This window comes from Epinephelus fuscoguttatus, linkage group LG21 (assembly GCF_011397635.1).
Source record: "Epinephelus fuscoguttatus linkage group LG21, E.fuscoguttatus.final_Chr_v1".
NCBI lineage: Eukaryota > Metazoa > Chordata > Actinopteri > Perciformes > Serranidae > Epinephelus > Epinephelus fuscoguttatus.
Window position 1 is genome coordinate 28,053,877 of NC_064772.1, and position 17,320 is coordinate 28,071,196.

The following is a 17,320-nucleotide window of genomic DNA, read 5'->3' on the forward strand; positions in this document are numbered from 1 at the left end:
CGTGAAGGTCTGAAGTGGAAAGTGTGAAGTTGTTAAAGTCAGAAGGGCTCGTGTGCATCTTGAGAACGTCTTCAGGTGGCCCACTCAGTAAATATGTGATTTAAGCATCTGCTGTGCTAACATGCGAGTTATTACAGGCATTGGCCCGTTGTCATAATTGATGTGTACGTAAGAGAGGCGATAAGTGCTCTGTATGGCCCATATGTATCTTTTTACAGTATGGAGGCTATAACCTTTGAACAGGCAGCTGCCATCCTTGATCTTTTATTATAGATGGAGGAGGTCAGCTGATGTCCACTGGGAGGCAAACAAGGACCAGGAGATGGAATCCAACTCAGAAATTCACAAGTTTATCTTTGTCCTCCAGGACAAGAGGCAGACAATACCACAGTCTGTAGACAGTGCACACTTCAGTAGTGACAGACCAACAGGTGCAGTGGTCTTTATTTAAAAAACTAATACAATAAAAATATGATTTTATATGAATTTAAAATGCTTATTGAAACTAAGACTTTTATGTGATTAATATTATCACTAACACATCTTTATTTGTGTTACAGACAAGAATAGATCCACAAACACTGTTCTGGTGATAAAATATAATGAAAATAACATCATACACCTTTATTTATCAGCTTAAATATAATATACTTTTATAATTTACTTGCTTTTCAGTCACTTGAAGGACAAAACAAAAATAGATGCTGGTCTCCTAGTCACCTTAGGAATTTCAGTTCACCGGCCAATGGTTATTGTGGGTTATTGTTGTCCACACCTTTATCTCCAAATACAGATCTCCCTTTTTTTTGATAAGCGTCCTTTGTTTTCCTTCTCTTTCCTAATAGGGTGGTTGGGTGTCGAGGCTCTGCCTCCTGGATGAATATAAAGAGGGTTTCGGAGGACAGGAGTAAGGACGGGAACACAGCACCTGCAGGTATACACACATTTTACATATGACTTAACTATCACATCACAAATTGAATACAAAATCTTACATTTTTGTTATTTACAATTATTTTTGTTGTTTTTTTTTTCCTAGAGACACAACACACTCAATCTATCAAGGGGGAGAGGAAGACAAAACAGGTAAAAAGCTCTATGCTGTTTGCTTTTCAAAACAAAATCCATACAGAAAATGAATAGACTCAGAATAACATTACTTTGCAGGTAGTTTGCAACCGTCTCTGGATCAGTGGTGCCCCCACAGGGGTGGCCAGATGGGGCCACTGACAATCTGTGGGTGGCACACCAAAACCAAAGCCATAACTGAATTTCAGGATTTTGATTATGTTGTTGAAGCATATCGGGTAGTTGAAAATTATCAGTATAGAGATCAGAGAGTTAAGGCATCGCATACTGATATAAATAAACTTCTTATTTTACAGTTTATGTTACTAATTATCTGATGTGCATAGACTAATACCAGTGCAGCTAACATTATGAGTTCTACAACAAGCCTGTTTTAATGTGTTGTGTATTTATACATGTTCTGTGATTCATTGCTCTTCAAATAGGCTAAGACAAATATACAGCTTTAATTTGAAGTGAGTACATTGATTCTAAGGAACAAAACATTTACTGGGAACAAGCCTTCTCAAGTTTAGGGGAGACTCGTGGGTACCCATTGAGCTAGTTTTCATTCAGAAATCTTGAGGTGAGAGTTCAAGAGACCCCATGCCAGTTGTTCCCTTGCCAAAGACCCACCCACTACCTCTGCTTTAAACATGAGAGTGCCACAGCCTCTTAAACACAGGTTCTCATAGTTCATAGGTAACTGCAAATGCAATAGTGCCCTGCAGATGATGACTTTTACTTTGCTGGATTTGGCATCCATAGGTAACCAGCTAGGGAGACTCAAGATCAGCCAATGCTATCGAGATTTGGCAAAATTCCAAAGAAAAGGTGTCAGGCAGTAGATGTTTTACACACATTTTAGTTGCTGAAATGTTACACCATATTTTTTCATTCAGTGTACAGGCTTCACATTTTTACAGTTGGAGAATGCAAATAATTTATTTAGGCCTGCAACACTGTTAAAATAAAATTAAAATGTTCTTGGTTCACAGCTTTCAGGATGTCAGGTGACGCCCTCATGGCAGAGTTTGGGTCTGCCGCTTCCTTCCTGAGAAAGTCAGAGAAGGAGCGTCTGGAGGCCCAAACTCGACCCTTTGACATAAAGAGGCAATGTTTTGTGCCCGACCCTGAGGTGGAGTACGTTAAAGCCACAGTCACCACCAGAGACGGTGGCAAAGTCACTGTTGAAACTGAGTTTGGAAAAGTAAGTATGTCAGATATTTACAGTGATTAATGAAAGCTGCTGTGGCACTGAACGTATACCCAGTTTAAACTTAGATATCCCCCGTGGTAAATCTTTTCAGACTGTAACCCATAAGGAGGAAGACATCCACCCTCAGAACCCGCCAAAGTTTGATAAAATTGAGGACATGGCGATGTTCACCTTCCTCCATGAACCTGCCGTGCTGTTTAACCTCAAAGAGCGTTACGCAGCATGGATGATCTATGTGAGTAATGAACACAAATACACAGATCGTTCCACTGTATGAAATCTTCAGTCCAATAAAGACAGACTTGTTTTATGTGTCTTTGTCTGCAGACCTACTCAGGGCTGTTCTGTGTGACTGTCAACCCCTACAAGTGGCTGCCAGTGTATGATCAGGCGGTGGTCAACGCCTACAGAGGAAAGAAGAGGAGTGAAGCTCCTCCTCACATCTACTCCATCTCTGACAACGCCTACCAGTACATGCTGGCAGGTATGTTCAGCTCTTTGTATATATGTCATCTCTTATGTGATCTCTGACACTATCCATACATTTAAAGATAACTGACCAGTCTTAACTCTTACAGACAGAGAAAACCAGTCCATCCTTATCACGTAAGTGTTTCATAAAAGTCACATCTGATTCCAATTTGAAGAGTTGAGTTTATATTTTGTTTTTTAACATGTTCGGTTCACATGTTGGTTTTCATCGGCAGTGGAGAATCTGGTGCAGGAAAGACTGTGAACACCAAGAGAGTCATCCAATACTTTGCAAGCATCGCAGCTGTTTCTGGCAAGAAGGATGCTGCTCAGGAGAAAAAGGTCGGTTTAATAGTACATATTAGGATAAACATAATAAATGACATTTTCTGGCCCTAATTTTCCATCTATTACATTTACAGGGCACCCTGGAGGATCAAATCATCCAGGCCAACCCTGCTCTGGAGGCCTTCGGAAATGCCAAGACCATCAGAAATGACAACTCCTCCAGATTTGTGAGTTTTTTTAATTACTTGTTTTATTAAAGATGCACTTCCTGACTTTGATGTTGTGCCCAAAAGCGCGTCAAACCCAAATTTCCTCCCAGGCCACTCTTAATGCTTCAATATCAACACAGCTGACAGTTGAATTTCAGCGTACAATGTGATTTTGCCATGTAGGATACGCTACCTATTTAGCAAGCTAACTCACTAACCCTGCAGTAGCTTACAGAGTTTTTGTTCAGTTTTGGTTACTGAGGATTTTGTTTAATTGTACTAAATTCAATTTTGAGAGCTAGCTTACCTTTGAAGAAGCACAAAGGAATTTTGAAAGAAGCACAGGAGCAGCACACTGATGATGTCAGAGTGCTGTGATTGGTTGACTGCAGTGGAGTGCAATGATGGATGTTGATCCAGGGGCATATCCTACTTGACAAAATCATGTCATATGAGTTTCAGCAGGGAGTTTAGAGGAAGTAAGAGGATTTCGGTAGCCTGGTTCCAGACCATAGACCCCGCCAACTCAACTGAGTAGGCTTGCATTACTGGTCTGGCATACTGCAGTGAATTTGCGATTTATCTCGTCCAAACGATGGACGGACCAATGAACGCTGGGGGTGGGGGCGGGTCTAGCGATTAGCCAATCAGTGCCACGCTGATGTCAAGCTGTGCGCCGTTGGGTAACTGGTGAGGATAGCAACAACGGCGAGCACTACAGATCCTACAGACCACATTAACGATGCTATCGAGGTATTTCGCCACTACTCGCGTTAATGGAGGACCAAATTAAGGAAGCTGCTAAACTGGATTTAACGGCGATGCAGCTGGGCGTGCACGACGACGGAGACATTTTAAACGGGCAATACTCGCTTGTTTTCAGCACCCCCGACGCATGGATACTAATGACGTCAGATTCTGGGTGAATTGTTGATCTCTATTGATTGGTTAGGGAAAAATCAAATTCCCTCCCCCTTGTAAATCACCTTCAGTGGAGGCGATGTCAGACTGAAGGTTCTGGGAGCTTCAGTCTGACACTCAGGCTAGGATTTTGGGGCAATTTAACAAAATCTGGGACTTTATCTCTAAGTAACATTTTTAATGGTTTAGTTTAATTGTCATTTTCTTCATCTTCTTTTTCTCCCAGGGTAAATTTATTCGAATCCACTTTGGTGTCAGTGGAAAGTTGGCTTCTGCTGACATTGAGACATGTAAGCAGATTGTGACATAAACATCTCCATTGTGCAGTACACCACCCTGGGAGAATGTGGACTGTAACACATCATCTCATTGTCATTTTTGTCAGATCTGCTGGAGAAATCCCGCGTCACTTATCAGCTCAAGGCTGAAAGAGACTACCACATCTTCTACCAGATCCTGTCCCAGCAGAAACCCGAGCTGTTGGGTGAGTGCTAGTGAAACATTGAATATATCTGACCCTAAAGAAACCCCACATGCATACTGACTGAATTTTTTTTTTCTTTGACAGAAATGCTGCTAATCACCAACAACCCATATGACTACTCCTACATCTCCCAAGGAGAGACAACCGTAGCCTCCATTAATGATGCAGAGGAGCTGATGGCTACTGATGTAAGTGAAACACAGTCCTTGTTAAAATCTCCACACATTAAGTTTCACACTAACTCAGCTGTCTTCTTTGTTGTTTCAGGAAGCATTTGATGTCCTGGGCTTCACCCAAGAGGAGAAGAATGGCATCTACAAGCTGACTGGTGCCATTATGCATTATGGGAACATGAAGTTCAAACAGAAGCAGAGGGAAGAGCAAGCAGAGCCTGACGGCACAGAGGGTAAAAAACAGTTTATTCTCTTGAAACAAAAGCACCAATTCATGTATTTTTGACACAAGACAATGTAGTAAATGCTTCACAAAATTGATTTCAGATACAGACAAAGTTGCGTATCTGATGGGCTTGAACTCTGCTGACCTCATCAAGGGCCTGTGTCACCCCAGAGTGAAAGTAGGCAATGAGTGGGTCACCAAAGGTCAAAATGTGCAGCAAGTAAGTTAATACTGCCGCCCCTATACCGAAATCCATCAGGAGGTTAAAGAATAATAAACAGTAAAGTGAGATTAAATTCTAATGTCATTGATTTTATGCAAATATCCAGGTGAACTACTCTATCGGTGCACTGGCCAAGTCAGTGTATGAGAAAATGTTCTTGTGGATGGTGGTGAGAATCAACCAGTCTCTGGATACCAAGCAACCTCGCCAGTACTTCATCGGTGTGCTGGACATTGCTGGATTTGAGATCTTTGATGTGAGTGTAAAAGGTTTTATGGACATGTGTGACCACGAAATATACTTTCTCTTACTCCTCTCTTCGATTGTTCCTCTTAGTTCAACACTTTTGAGCAACTGTGCATCAACTATACGAATGAGAAGCTGCAGCAGTTCTTCAACCACCACATGTTTGTGCTGGAACAAGAGGAGTACAAGAAAGAGGGCATTGTGTGGGAGTTCATTGACTTTGGTATGGACTTGGCGGCCTGCATTGAACTCATTGAAAAGGTTGGTGCAGATTTAAATTTGAATTCAGGATTCATGTAACAAACAAAAGCTATTCTTTATGAGAGATTTGCATTTAATTAGTTCTAATCGATTCCTTCCTTCAGCCCATGGGCATCATGTCCATCCTCGAAGAGGAGTGCATGTTCCCCAAAGCCAGTGACGCAACATTTAAAGCCAAACTGTATGACAACCATCTGGGTAAAAGTCCCAACTTCCAAAAGCCCAGGGTTGTTAAGGGGAAAGCAGAAGCTCATTTCTCCCTGGTTCACTACGCTGGTACTGTTGATTATAATATCAGTAACTGGCTGGTGAAGAACAAGGACCCACTGAATGAGACTGTGGTTGGACTATATCAGAAGTCCAACCTGAAGTTACTGGCTGTCCTTTTTGCTGGGTATGCTGGTGCAGATTCAGGTAAGAGATCTTTGACCACACTGGTTATTCATCTTTGAAATGTCCAGAATATCAATAGGGAAGAAAATAACAATGACACTTTTATATCTACAACATTCATACGGCCCAAGATGCTGGAGGCAAGGGAAAGGGAGGAAAGAAGAAAGGGTCTTCCTTCCAGACTGTGTCTGCACTGCACAGGGTAAAATATGAATGAGATTTGGTATATGTCCTAAGTTTGGCATAAGAAACCTGTTGATTTACATTGTCTTCATTTACAGGAGAACTTGAACAAACTGATGACCAATCTCAGGTCAACTCACCCACACTTTGTACGCTGCATCATCCCCAATGAGACCAAGACTCCTGGGGCGATGGAGAATCCTCTTGTCATGCACCAGCTACGCTGTAACGGTGTGCTGGAAGGCATCAGGATCTGCAGGAAGGGATTCCCCAACAGGGTCCAGTATGGAGACTTCAAGCAGAGGCAAGACAAGCAATGTTTATTTACTCTTGTTTATTTACTCTAGTCTTGCAATGCACTTGGACACACCAGAAGTAATGTAACCTGGGATTAGCACGGGATGTTTGGCTCTTTCAACATCAAACACTCGTCATCCACGAATCAGGCTGGGATTGATCAGGCCCCAATTTGTTTCCCAGAAGTGTGTGAGATCCATCAGTCTTGATCGAAGCCATCCTGATGCCTTTTCTGTGGCATCAGTAATGTTCCTGATGGCTCTCTTCCTGTGCGCCCTGTGTGCCAGAGCTGAGGATGTGTACCCATCAAGTCTGGCTGCAAAGGCTTCACTGGCCAGTCCCTATGCAGGCTCTTGAAGCTCTTTGGCCAAGGACCGAAGCCTGTCCAATCCTTTGTCCAGTCCTTAGAGGATAGTCAATTACAGCAGAGGAACCTGCCTTGCTGCTTTAGACAGTTAGAACCATGTGTGTCCTGAATGCTGTTATTGGTATCTGGGAACTTCAACACCAACTTTGCCTGCATCAAATTTCGGCTTCCAGTGCATTGGCAAGAAGCCCATGATGATGATCCTGAGTGCTGCCGCATGTTCTCCCCTTACCTTACAGAACTAGTATCATTCCTTGTATGGTAGAGTGATAATCCCTGTGCAACTGTCATCTGCTGTTCCCCTCAGCACCTAGTAAACCAATTAGATCAGGAACTTGATATGGAGTGGCTAAGCTTGTGATATGTTCTTTATTTGCCATTTTAATTTGTTTTGCAAATTCATTCAATACTTATAAAGATGTTATGGTTGAATCATTTCAGGTATCGCATCCTGAACCCTAATGCTATCCCTGAGGGACAGTTCATTGACAATAAGAAAGCAGCAGAAAAACTTTTGGGCTCTTTGGACATTGACCATGAACAGTATAAACTGGGACACACAAAGGTTGGTTCTGTTTACAAAGAGTATGGTTCAATGTTGGAGTAAATAACTGTGCCGGAGAGAGGTTACAAAATAACTGTCTATATCAGGTGTTCTTCAAAGCTGGTCTGCTGGGTGTTCTTGAGGAGATGAGAGATGATCGTCTTGCTCTCATCATCACTGGAATTCAAGCGAGGTCTAGAGGACTGCTCGCCAGAGTTGAGTTCCAGAAAATTGTTGAGCGCAGGTTGGTGCTTTACTTTTAACATTTACTGGCAAGGTACAAGGTACAGAAAAAAAAGCTTACTGATGTTGTCTACAGGGATGCCTTACTGGTGATCCAGTGGAATGTGCGTGCCTTCATGGGGGTCAAGAATTGGCCCTGGATGAAGATGTACTTCAAGATCAAACCTTTGCTGAAATCAGCTGAGACTGAGAAGGAGATGGCAAACATGAAGGAGGAGTTTCTGAAGCTTAAAGAGGCTTATGCTAAATCTGAGGCCCGCAGGAAAGAGCTGGAGGAAAAAATGGTCAGCATTCTCCAAGAGAAGAATGATCTGCAGCTCAACATTCAAACTGTAAGATCAGCCATTCAGTTTACACAAAACTTACAGCAAAGTACCTCCAAAAATGTAATGAATAACATCATCTGTTAAATCCACTGTCTGCAGGAACAAGACAATCTTGCAGATGCCGAGGAGCGTTGTGAGGGTCTGATCAAGAGTAAGATCCAGCTCGAGGCCAAATCCAAAGAGCTATCAGAGAGACTAGAAGATGAAGAGGAGTTGAACGCAGAGCTGACTGCCAAGAAAAGAAAGCTGGAGGACGAGTGTTCAGAACTCAAGAAGGACATCGATGATCTGGAGCTGAGTCTGGCTAAAGTGGAAAAGGAAAAGCACGCCACTGAGAACAAGGTAACAAAATATTTTAACTAGTTTTGAAAGAATATATTTTGACCAGGTAACTAGTACTAACCTGATGAAAATTTAGGTTAAAAACCTGTCTGAAGAGATGGCAGCTTTGGATGAAATCATTGCTAAGCTGACTAAAGAGAAGAAAGCTCTTCAAGAGTCCCATCAGCAAACACTGGACGACCTGCAGAGTGAGGAGGACAAAGTCAACTCCCTGACAAAGGCCAAAATTAAGCTGGAACAGCAAGTCGATGACGTAAGTACAAATTTGCAACTAAATTTCTAAAAGTTCTGGAGACACAATTTATGGATTAAATGTTTGGACTGTGTTGTCTGTTAGCTTGAAGGATCATTGGAGCAAGAGAAGAAAGTGAGGATGGATCTGGAAAGAGCCAAGAGAAAACTGGAAGGGGACTTAAAGTTAACCCAAGAAAATCTGATGGATCTGGAGAATGACAAGCAGCAGCTGGAAGAAAAACTCAAAAAGTAAAACCAACCTTACCACAAACATGAGACACATTGTGTGACAACAGCTGATTACTAACATGAACAACTGTGTCATTAAATATAGGAAAGATTTTGAAATCAGCCAGCATCTAAGTAAGATTGAGGATGAACAGGCCATGTCTGCTCAACTCCAGAAGAAACTGAAGGAGCTACAGGTAATTGCACAAACAGGTTTTCTTTTGTTATCATCTCTTTATTATTTTCATTTTGTGAATACCTACTCAAAGTTTTTAATCATCTGATGAATTTCATCAAGGCTCGCATTGAAGAGCTGGAGGAAGAACTGGAAGCGGAGCGAGCTGCTCGAGCCAAAGTGGAGAAACAGAGGGCTGACTTGGCCAGAGAGCTGGAGGAGATCAGCGAGAGGCTGGAGGAAGCTGGAGGAGCCACTGCTGCCCAGATCGAGATGAACAAGAAGAGGGAGGCTGAGTTTCAGAGGATGCGCAGAGACCTTGAAGAGGCCACTCTACAGCATGAAGCCACTGCTGCTGCACTCAGAAAGAAGAATGCAGACAGCGTGGCTGACCTGGGAGAACAGCTTGACAACCTGCAAAGAGTCAAGCAGAAGCTGGAGAAAGAAAAGAGCGAGCTCAGGCTGGAGCTGGATGATGTGGTGTCCAACATGGAGCAGATTACCAAAGCTAAAGTAAGACAAACATAACAAGTCTTCATTGAATGCATCCTAAGTTAATAGTTTGAAATTCTGTGACATATGCTGTGTTTGGAGAGCAAGATAGTAGTGCGCTCAAGGACTGTCTCTATCATTTAAATTCTATGACTTGCATATTAATATAAAAATAATTTGTCACAGACCAACCTGGAGAAAATGTGTCGCTCTCTGGAGGATCAAATGCATGAATACAAGACGAAGTCGGAAGAAGGCCAACGTACCATCAATGACTTCACAATGCAAAAAGCAAAGCTCCAAACTGAAAATGGTAATCACATTAACATACATGCACATTTAAGAGGAGTTTTTACTGTCACTGATGCATACTTTTTAGCAACACTACCCAGAAGATTAGTCCATGCAGATCAAGGTGTTACAGAAACATTGGAGCTGATATGCTGGCTCTTTCTTTTACAGGTGAGCTTTCCAGGCAGCTGGAAGAAAAGGACTCACTGGTGTCTCAGCTGACCAGAGGGAAGCAGTCTTACACTCAGCAGCTTGAGGACCTTAAGAGACAGCTGGAGGAGGAAGTAAAGGTATTTCCTTAAGAACCATCTGCTTTTTAACAATAGAACCCAATGTCTGCTGGCAGAATGATTCCACCTCATTGTTCTTTATCAAAGGCAAAGAATGCACTTGCCCATGCAGTGCAGTCTGCTCGCCATGACTGTGATTTGCTGAGGGAGCAGTATGAGGAGGAACAGGAGGCCAAAGCTGAGCTCCAGCGCAGCATGTCCAAGGCAAACTCTGAGGTGGCTCAGTGGAGAACCAAGTACGAAACTGATGCTATTCAAAGAACAGAGGAGCTGGAAGAAGCAAAGTAAGGATTCAGTAAATCAGTGTTATATAGACTCATTGGAGATAGCTCCTTAATATTACCATGATGTTCTTAATATATATGTAAGGTAGTGATTTGATGCTTTTATCTCTGCTGTTAGGAAAAAGCTTGCTCAACGGTTACAGGATGCAGAAGAAGCTGTTGAAGCTGCCAATGCTAAATGTTCCTCCCTGGAGAAAACCAAACATAGGCTTCAGGGTGAGATTGAAGATCTCATGGTGGATGTGGAAAGATCTAATGCTGCTGCCGCAGCTCTGGACAAGAAACAAAGAAACTTTGACAAGGTAATGACACATGAAAAGACGGAGACTCTTCCAGATAGGTATACTTTGGTACAAAATAAGCTCTGAATGTATGCATTGAGTTTGTGTATAATTTATTAACATCTTTTGTAATTTAATTAATAATTTGATTAGGTCCTGGCTGAGTGGAAGCAGAAGTATGAGGAGTCTCAGACTGAGCTGGAAGGAACCCAGAAAGAGGCTCGGTCTCTGAGCACTGAGCTCTTCAAACTGAAGAACTCTTATGAAGAGTCTCTGGAGCATCTGGAGACCATGAAAAGAGAAAACAAGAATCTCCAAGGTCTGGGAAAATTTATACTTGTTTACTGACCCTGGTGTGACATGTACAATTCACACATTATAATGTATATAATGTTCTTTTGATGACAGAGGAAATTTCTGACCTGACTGAGCAACTTGGTGAGGGAGGAAAGAGCATCCACGAGCTGGAGAAGATCCGTAAACAGCTGGAGCAGGAGAAGGCTGAGATACAATCTGCACTGGAGGAAGCTGAGGTGATCAAATGCTAAATGTTGTCTGATTTGTTGGAATTACCTTTCTGGTGCTTTGTAAGGCATACTGTCATTTGCTGTTTTCTGACAGGGTTCCCTTGAGCATGAGGAGAGTAAGATCCTCCGAGCACAGCTTGAGTTCAACCAGCTGAAGGCTGACATCGAGCGGAAGCTGGCTGAGAAGGACGAGGAGATAGAGCAGGCCAAGCGTAACCATCAGAGAGTGGTGGACACTCTGCAGAGCTCGCTGGAGGCTGAGACTCGCAGCAGAAACGAGGCTCTCAGGGTGAAAAAGAAGATGGAAGGAGATCTCAATGAGATGGAGATCCAGCTGAGCATGGCAAACAGGCAGGCGGCAGAGGCTCAGAAGCAGCTCAAGGGAATCCATGCTCACATGAAGGTACCATAGAGGCTTCTCACTGATGAAAGTTCATTCACAATCACTGAAATAAAAGATGTAAAGATTTAAAAAAAAAAAATCTTTCTGAATAGGATGCACAGCTCCAGCTTGATGATGCTCTCCGTGCCAACGATGATCTGAAGGAGAACATTGCCATTGTGGAGAGACGTAACAACCTGCTGCAGGCTGAACTCGATGAGCTGAGGTCTGTGGTGGAGCAGACTGAGAGAGGTCGTAAACTGGCTGAGCAGGAGCTGCTGGATGTCAGTGAGAGAGTTCAGCTGCTGCACTCTCAGGTATGTCAAATCATTATGTCATGGTATTTCAGTATGTGCATGCTGCATACTGATATCACTGAAAGTGTGTGGCGTAATACTATGATTCTGTGCAGAACACCAGCCTGCTGAACCATAAAAAGAAGCTTGAGAGCGACACAGCTCAGCTTCAGAATGAGGTAGAGGAGGCAGTGCAGGAGTGCAGGAATGCTGAGGAGAAGGCGAAGAAGGCCATTACTGATGCCGCCATGATGGCAGAGGAGCTAAAGAAGGAGCAGGACACCAGCGCTCACCTGGAGCGTATGAAGAAAAACATGGAACAAACCATCAAAGACCTGCAGCACCGTCTGGATGAAGCTGAGCAGATAGCCATGAAAGGTGGCAAGAAACAGATCCAGAAACTGGAGGCTAGGGTGAGTGTTTCTTACTTCCACTGTTTCCTCATTGTAAGTGTGCAATACTGGACTCCCTGGCTTTAACAGACTTCTAACAGCTGCATCTGTAATTTTTTCATCCTTTCAAGGTGAGAGAGTTGGAAAATGAGGTGGACATAGAGCAAAAGAGAAGCAGCGACTCAGTGAAAGGTATCCGCAAGTACGAGAGGCGCATCAAGGAGCTCACCTACCAGGTCTGCTACAGACACAACGACTCTGTGATAAACATTCAGCAAAACGTTAAAGGTTATGCATTAACAAGCAGTACGTCCTGTGTACTTATTTAACAGACGGAGGAGGACAAAAAGAATCTGAGCCGTCTGCAGGACCTGGTGGATAAGCTGCAGCTGAAAGTCAAATCATACAAGAGAACTGCAGAGGAGGCTGTAAGCAACAATACCACACCTTCATCTACAGACACATAGTCAATTTTCCTCTTTATGAGTCAGCTCAACTTTCCACTCTTTATAGGAGGAACAGTCCAATACGAATCTGGGCAAGCTGCGCAAGTTACAGCATGAGCTCGAGGAAGCAGAGGAGAGGGCCGACATCGCAGAGTCTCAGGTCAACAAGCTGAGAGCAAAGAGCCGTGACACTGGTGCTAAGGTCAGCAATCACTGACTGCAATGCAACTCTTACATTATAATTACATTTGGGAAAATGATTACTGAACATTTTTTCTTTGTACAGAAAGCACTTGATGAGTGAAGAGGGAAGCCTTTATGGGATCTTCAAGGATGCTGTTTAACTGTAGTATGTTAGTTTCTTTGTTCTCCATGCAACATGAATGGAATAAAGAAAATGTGAATGCACCACTTTGTTCAGTTCATGTTCACTTTGTTCACAAGAACTGAATCACTACTGTTATGCCCCACCCTTGTGTGGCCCTCTAGGGTAAGCAAAACTCCACCACTGACCCAAAATAACCACAAATACACCTTTAAAACAAATCTATGGGATTTATTGACAAAAAACAAGCAAACAAGACGATGATAATCCCAGACTGAGAGGCAGCAGGACCAGCAGTCCCCACACCAGAGGCCTCCCTCCTTTGCTGCTGGCACAGGAGCTCTTAATGGCCTCTTTCCCTCGTGCCAGGTGTGGTGCACCTCATTAGGCAATGCAGCACACCTGGGCAGATCTACAATAGAGGGAAAGGGGACAGCAGCTCAGAACACAAACAGTTGTAACATGACACTACAAAGAAGAAAAGGAAAAGTAGAGGCATGCAGTGAGAGGTTGTATCTGTATTAAAAGCTCATGCAGCATTTCCCTAGAATATTATCCAAACCACATGAGGGTTGCTGTTCATGTTTCGACATGAGAAGAGCGGAAGAGTTAAAACCTTTGCACTTTGTTTCTCCGAGACAACACCCTGCACTGCTGGGCTGGAGGCTTGAGCACAGCTGAGAATGAGCACCAACAAAGCAGGCTTAAAATCAAAACAGCTGCAAATGGTTGAGACCACTGATGAGACTTAACACGGCATTTACATGCCCCTCGGATGATCCCATTTCCCATGTTGGGAGGGCATTCTTCCCACTGTGCTTCAAATCACAATGTGGAGACAAAATGGATGCTATTTAGAGGATGTGTTGTATTTTATTGCTCAGAGCATTTAAACAACACACTGATAACAGCTTGAAGCTTTGTATTATAGAGTGATTTTGTCGCAGACTTGTTGTTGCGCAAGTACATCCCCTAAAACTACAACAATATTGCTTTACCTGAGTAGTGCTATAAATTGCTTTTTTAACTAGTCTAGGTCAATCTACATCCACATGGACAGCAAGTAACCGCTACAGCCTAATACCACATCACAAATTACATGAGTAAAACATTAACACTCAATTTTATTACCATCAATCAAACATTTACTTTTGTCCTCTAGTTTCGTGCTTATGTGACGTCAACTTAGCAACTCGCGTACTTAACTTTTCACAGACTTGTGTTCCAACTAGTGGGGGGAATTATCCCAGTTGGGAACTTATTTTTCCAATTATTCCAACACCACATGAATACAGGGTCAATACTGAAGACTAGATAAAGCTTGGAGTCAGAAGAATCAAACTGACTAGAAAAAGTTGCGTATGATGGATGTTATCATCTTGTCTGAGCATACCTGCAAAAATAGGTACTTACAGTATTTCTTTCATCTTTATTTAACAAGGAAATCCCTTAAGATTAAAATCAATTTTTGAGGGAGCCCTGGCCAAGATATGACACAACATTACAAGGTTACAAAAAAATGATAAAATAGAGCATGTCAGAAACAGACAAGAGACAACAGACACATTATAAAAGAGCCAGTGTTGGTATAATGACCCAAACAGTGTGGAGTTAGTCCTCAGTTATTATGTTATTTTTCTTGGTGCAAATATACACTTAATTATTGTACAAAAAAGTCAATATGTAAGTGACTGATAGTGACTGACCTGGGGCAGTGCAGTCAAAAGCAGTTGAGGTGAACTACACTTGGCCACCACTAGATGGTCAAGGAGCTCCACTCTCAAGAATTAATTTCTCTATCTCTATCTAGCTATATTCAGTGTGGTGGTTACTGAGCATGAGTGGGTTAAAAACATGATTCAGAGGTACAAAATCACATCTAAAATTGATTTTGTGGTGTGTAACACTGTTAGAGGATTTGGTTCAAGGATATGACCAAGTACTACAGTGTAGTTATGCAGTTGTATAAGGCTGGAGAGAAGTTAACTATAACTAGTAATGTAATACACACTCACTGGCCAGTTCATTAAGTACATCTTGCTAGTACCAGGTCTCCCGTTCCACCACATCCCAAAGGTGCTCTATTGGATTGAGATCTGGTGACTGTGGAGGCCATTGGAGTACAGTGACCTCATTGTCATGTTCAAGAAACCAGTTTGAGATGATTTGAGCTTTGTGACATGGTGCGTTATCCTGCTGGAAGTAGCCATCAGAAGATGGGTACACTGTGGTCATAAAGGGATGGACACGGTCAGCAACAATACTCAGGTAGGCTGTGGTGTTTAAACCATGCTCAGTTGGTACTAAGAAAATCTCCCCCACACCATTACACCACCACCACCAGCCTGAACCGTTGATACAAGGCAGGATGGATCCATGCTTTCATGTTGTTTACACCAAATTCTGACCCTACCATCTGAATGTGGCAGCAGAAATCCAGACTCATCGGACCAGGCAACGTTTTTCCAATCTTCTATTGTCCAGTTTTGGTGAGCCTGTGTGAACTGTAGCCTCAGTTTCCTGTTGTTCGCTGACAGGAGTGGCACCTGGTGTGGTCTTCTGCTGCTGTAGCCCATCTGCTTCAAGGTTGGACGTGTTGTTGGTTCAGAGATGGTCTTCTGCAGACCTTGGTTGTGACCAGTGGTTATTTGACTTCCTGTTGCCTTTCTGCCTTTCTATCATCTTGAACCAGTCTGACCATTCTCCTCTGACCTCTGACATCAACTGACCATCCTCTGTAAACCCTAGAGATGGTTGTGTGTGAAAATCCCAGTAGATCAGCACTTTCTGAAATACTCAGACCAGCCTGTCTGACACCAACAACCATGCCACATTCAAAGTCACTTAAATCACCTTTCTTCCCCATTCTGATGCTCAGTTTGAACTTCAGCAGGTCGTCTTCACATGCCTGAATGCACTGAGTTGCTGCCACGTGATTAGCTGATTAGCTATTTGCATTAACAGGCAGCTGAACAGCTGAACCTAATAAAGTGGCCGGTGAGCGTATATTGAAATTACAAAATACACAAAAAATCTGATTAAAAAACAAAGAAGTGAGCAGCTTTTTGCTTTTATCTTGATGATAAAACCTTACTATATAATTTCATAAATGTATTTAGAATACCAATATAATAATTGTGCTTTCATGAATAAATCACTGTTCAAAGCTTTTCTTTTAGGTAACCTATTTTGTTTTACCTTGAACAAGTGAATCTGCTACTTGCCCTGCACAGCCCGAGCATACACGTACAGGACGCATGCACACACAGGACAATCACCTCCCCGGGCTGTTTGATGCCACCATGACCATGCTGCAACTCTCCGTGAGAAAAATGCTGTCGATTGTTACGTGAAAGCTGATACTGCTGTCTTGTGCATTTTGTAGATTATACTGCAGAGCCAGCAGCGTAACAGGTTTATGTAATGAGATGAACAGAGTGAAGGGGCCTCAAATCTAACTTTTTCATTATTAGGTAAAATACAAATAATTGCATCGTTTAATGGAATTTACACAAGAAAAACATGTCTGTGGGCTTTTCATACATTCAGTATACAAGCCATGTACAACCAGCTACATTCCCAAAGACCAAATGGAGAGCCCTTAAATGTTGCTGCTTGCCGTCCCTCTGTCTTTTATCAGCTTAGTGACACCAACAAGTCTTTACTCTGAGAATCCAAGGCTTTGGATGAGTCTGAGTTTCAGCATAACCAGTGCTGCAGTTTTTCTATGATGACATAGGGAAAAACAGACTCAAAATGACTGCTCTGAAGGCTATGACACATGTTGTGAAGCAGCCATGCCTTACCCAGCTGATGTCATGGCTAATAATATGAAGCAGATTGTATTGCATCAGTGTGAACGTCTCCCTGGTAAAAAAAACATACAGAGAAGAGAAAGACAAGAACACAAAGTACACCGCCTGCATATGCACATGCAGTAACAATTTTACAACTGGTCTAATGGATGTTTTATCTAACTATCACCACAACAGTTCATGGGTTGCCACAGCTAAGAACAAAAGAGGGAACACCCACTTGAATAATGTGAAACTGTTGAGGCCCCACCTATAGCAGACACTATTTAAAGTAGACAGCATCCAGCAGAGCATTGTGATTAATATGGTCATTGAACACCTTTCTGCAGACTGGAATGAGGCCTCAGGCACCAAATCCTCTGTTTGTCATGCCAGTAC

At 42.7% G+C, this 17,320-nt stretch overlaps 1 protein-coding gene across 1 annotated transcript; it reads left to right on the top strand.

Annotated features, from left to right (window-relative positions):
* The first annotated feature begins 1,043 nt into the window (after positions 1–1,043).
* LOC125881618 (myosin-6-like) lies at positions 1,044–13,207 on the top strand. Its single transcript, XM_049564822.1, has 38 exons — positions 1,044–1,086; positions 2,067–2,278; positions 2,379–2,522; positions 2,615–2,771; positions 2,866–2,893; positions 2,995–3,100; positions 3,181–3,273; positions 4,403–4,466; positions 4,562–4,660; positions 4,745–4,848; positions 4,928–5,066; positions 5,161–5,279; positions 5,389–5,538; positions 5,619–5,789; positions 5,894–6,203; positions 6,314–6,384; positions 6,464–6,669; positions 7,471–7,594; positions 7,681–7,817; positions 7,893–8,148; positions 8,242–8,484; positions 8,561–8,737; positions 8,822–8,967; positions 9,053–9,143; positions 9,245–9,634; positions 9,800–9,926; positions 10,076–10,194; positions 10,282–10,478; positions 10,597–10,780; positions 10,913–11,078; positions 11,168–11,292; positions 11,381–11,689; positions 11,782–11,985; positions 12,081–12,377; positions 12,488–12,592; positions 12,689–12,784; positions 12,870–13,004; positions 13,089–13,207. Exons 2-38 carry the CDS (start codon positions 2,075–2,077, stop codon positions 13,104–13,106), a joined length of 5,811 nt encoding a protein of 1,936 aa, XP_049420779.1. The 5' UTR covers positions 1,044–1,086; positions 2,067–2,074; the 3' UTR covers positions 13,107–13,207.
* Positions 13,208–17,320: the final 4,113 nt, after the last annotated feature.

What these genes read in the sequence shown, in the direction of transcription:
- LOC125881618 (XM_049564822.1), top strand. Translation starts at nt 2,075, where the DNA reads ATGTCAGGTGACGCCCTCATGGCAGAGTTTGGGTCTGCCGCTTCCTTC. An exon ending in AAGGTCAAAATGTGCAGCAA is followed by an intron (nt 5,280 to 5,388) that starts GTAAGTTAATAC and finishes GCAAATATCCAG; the next exon opens with GTGAACTACTCTATCGGTGC. An exon ending in GAGGAGCTGGAAGAAGCAAA is followed by an intron (nt 10,479 to 10,596) that starts GTAAGGATTCAG and finishes CTCTGCTGTTAG; the next exon opens with GAAAAAGCTTGCTCAACGGT.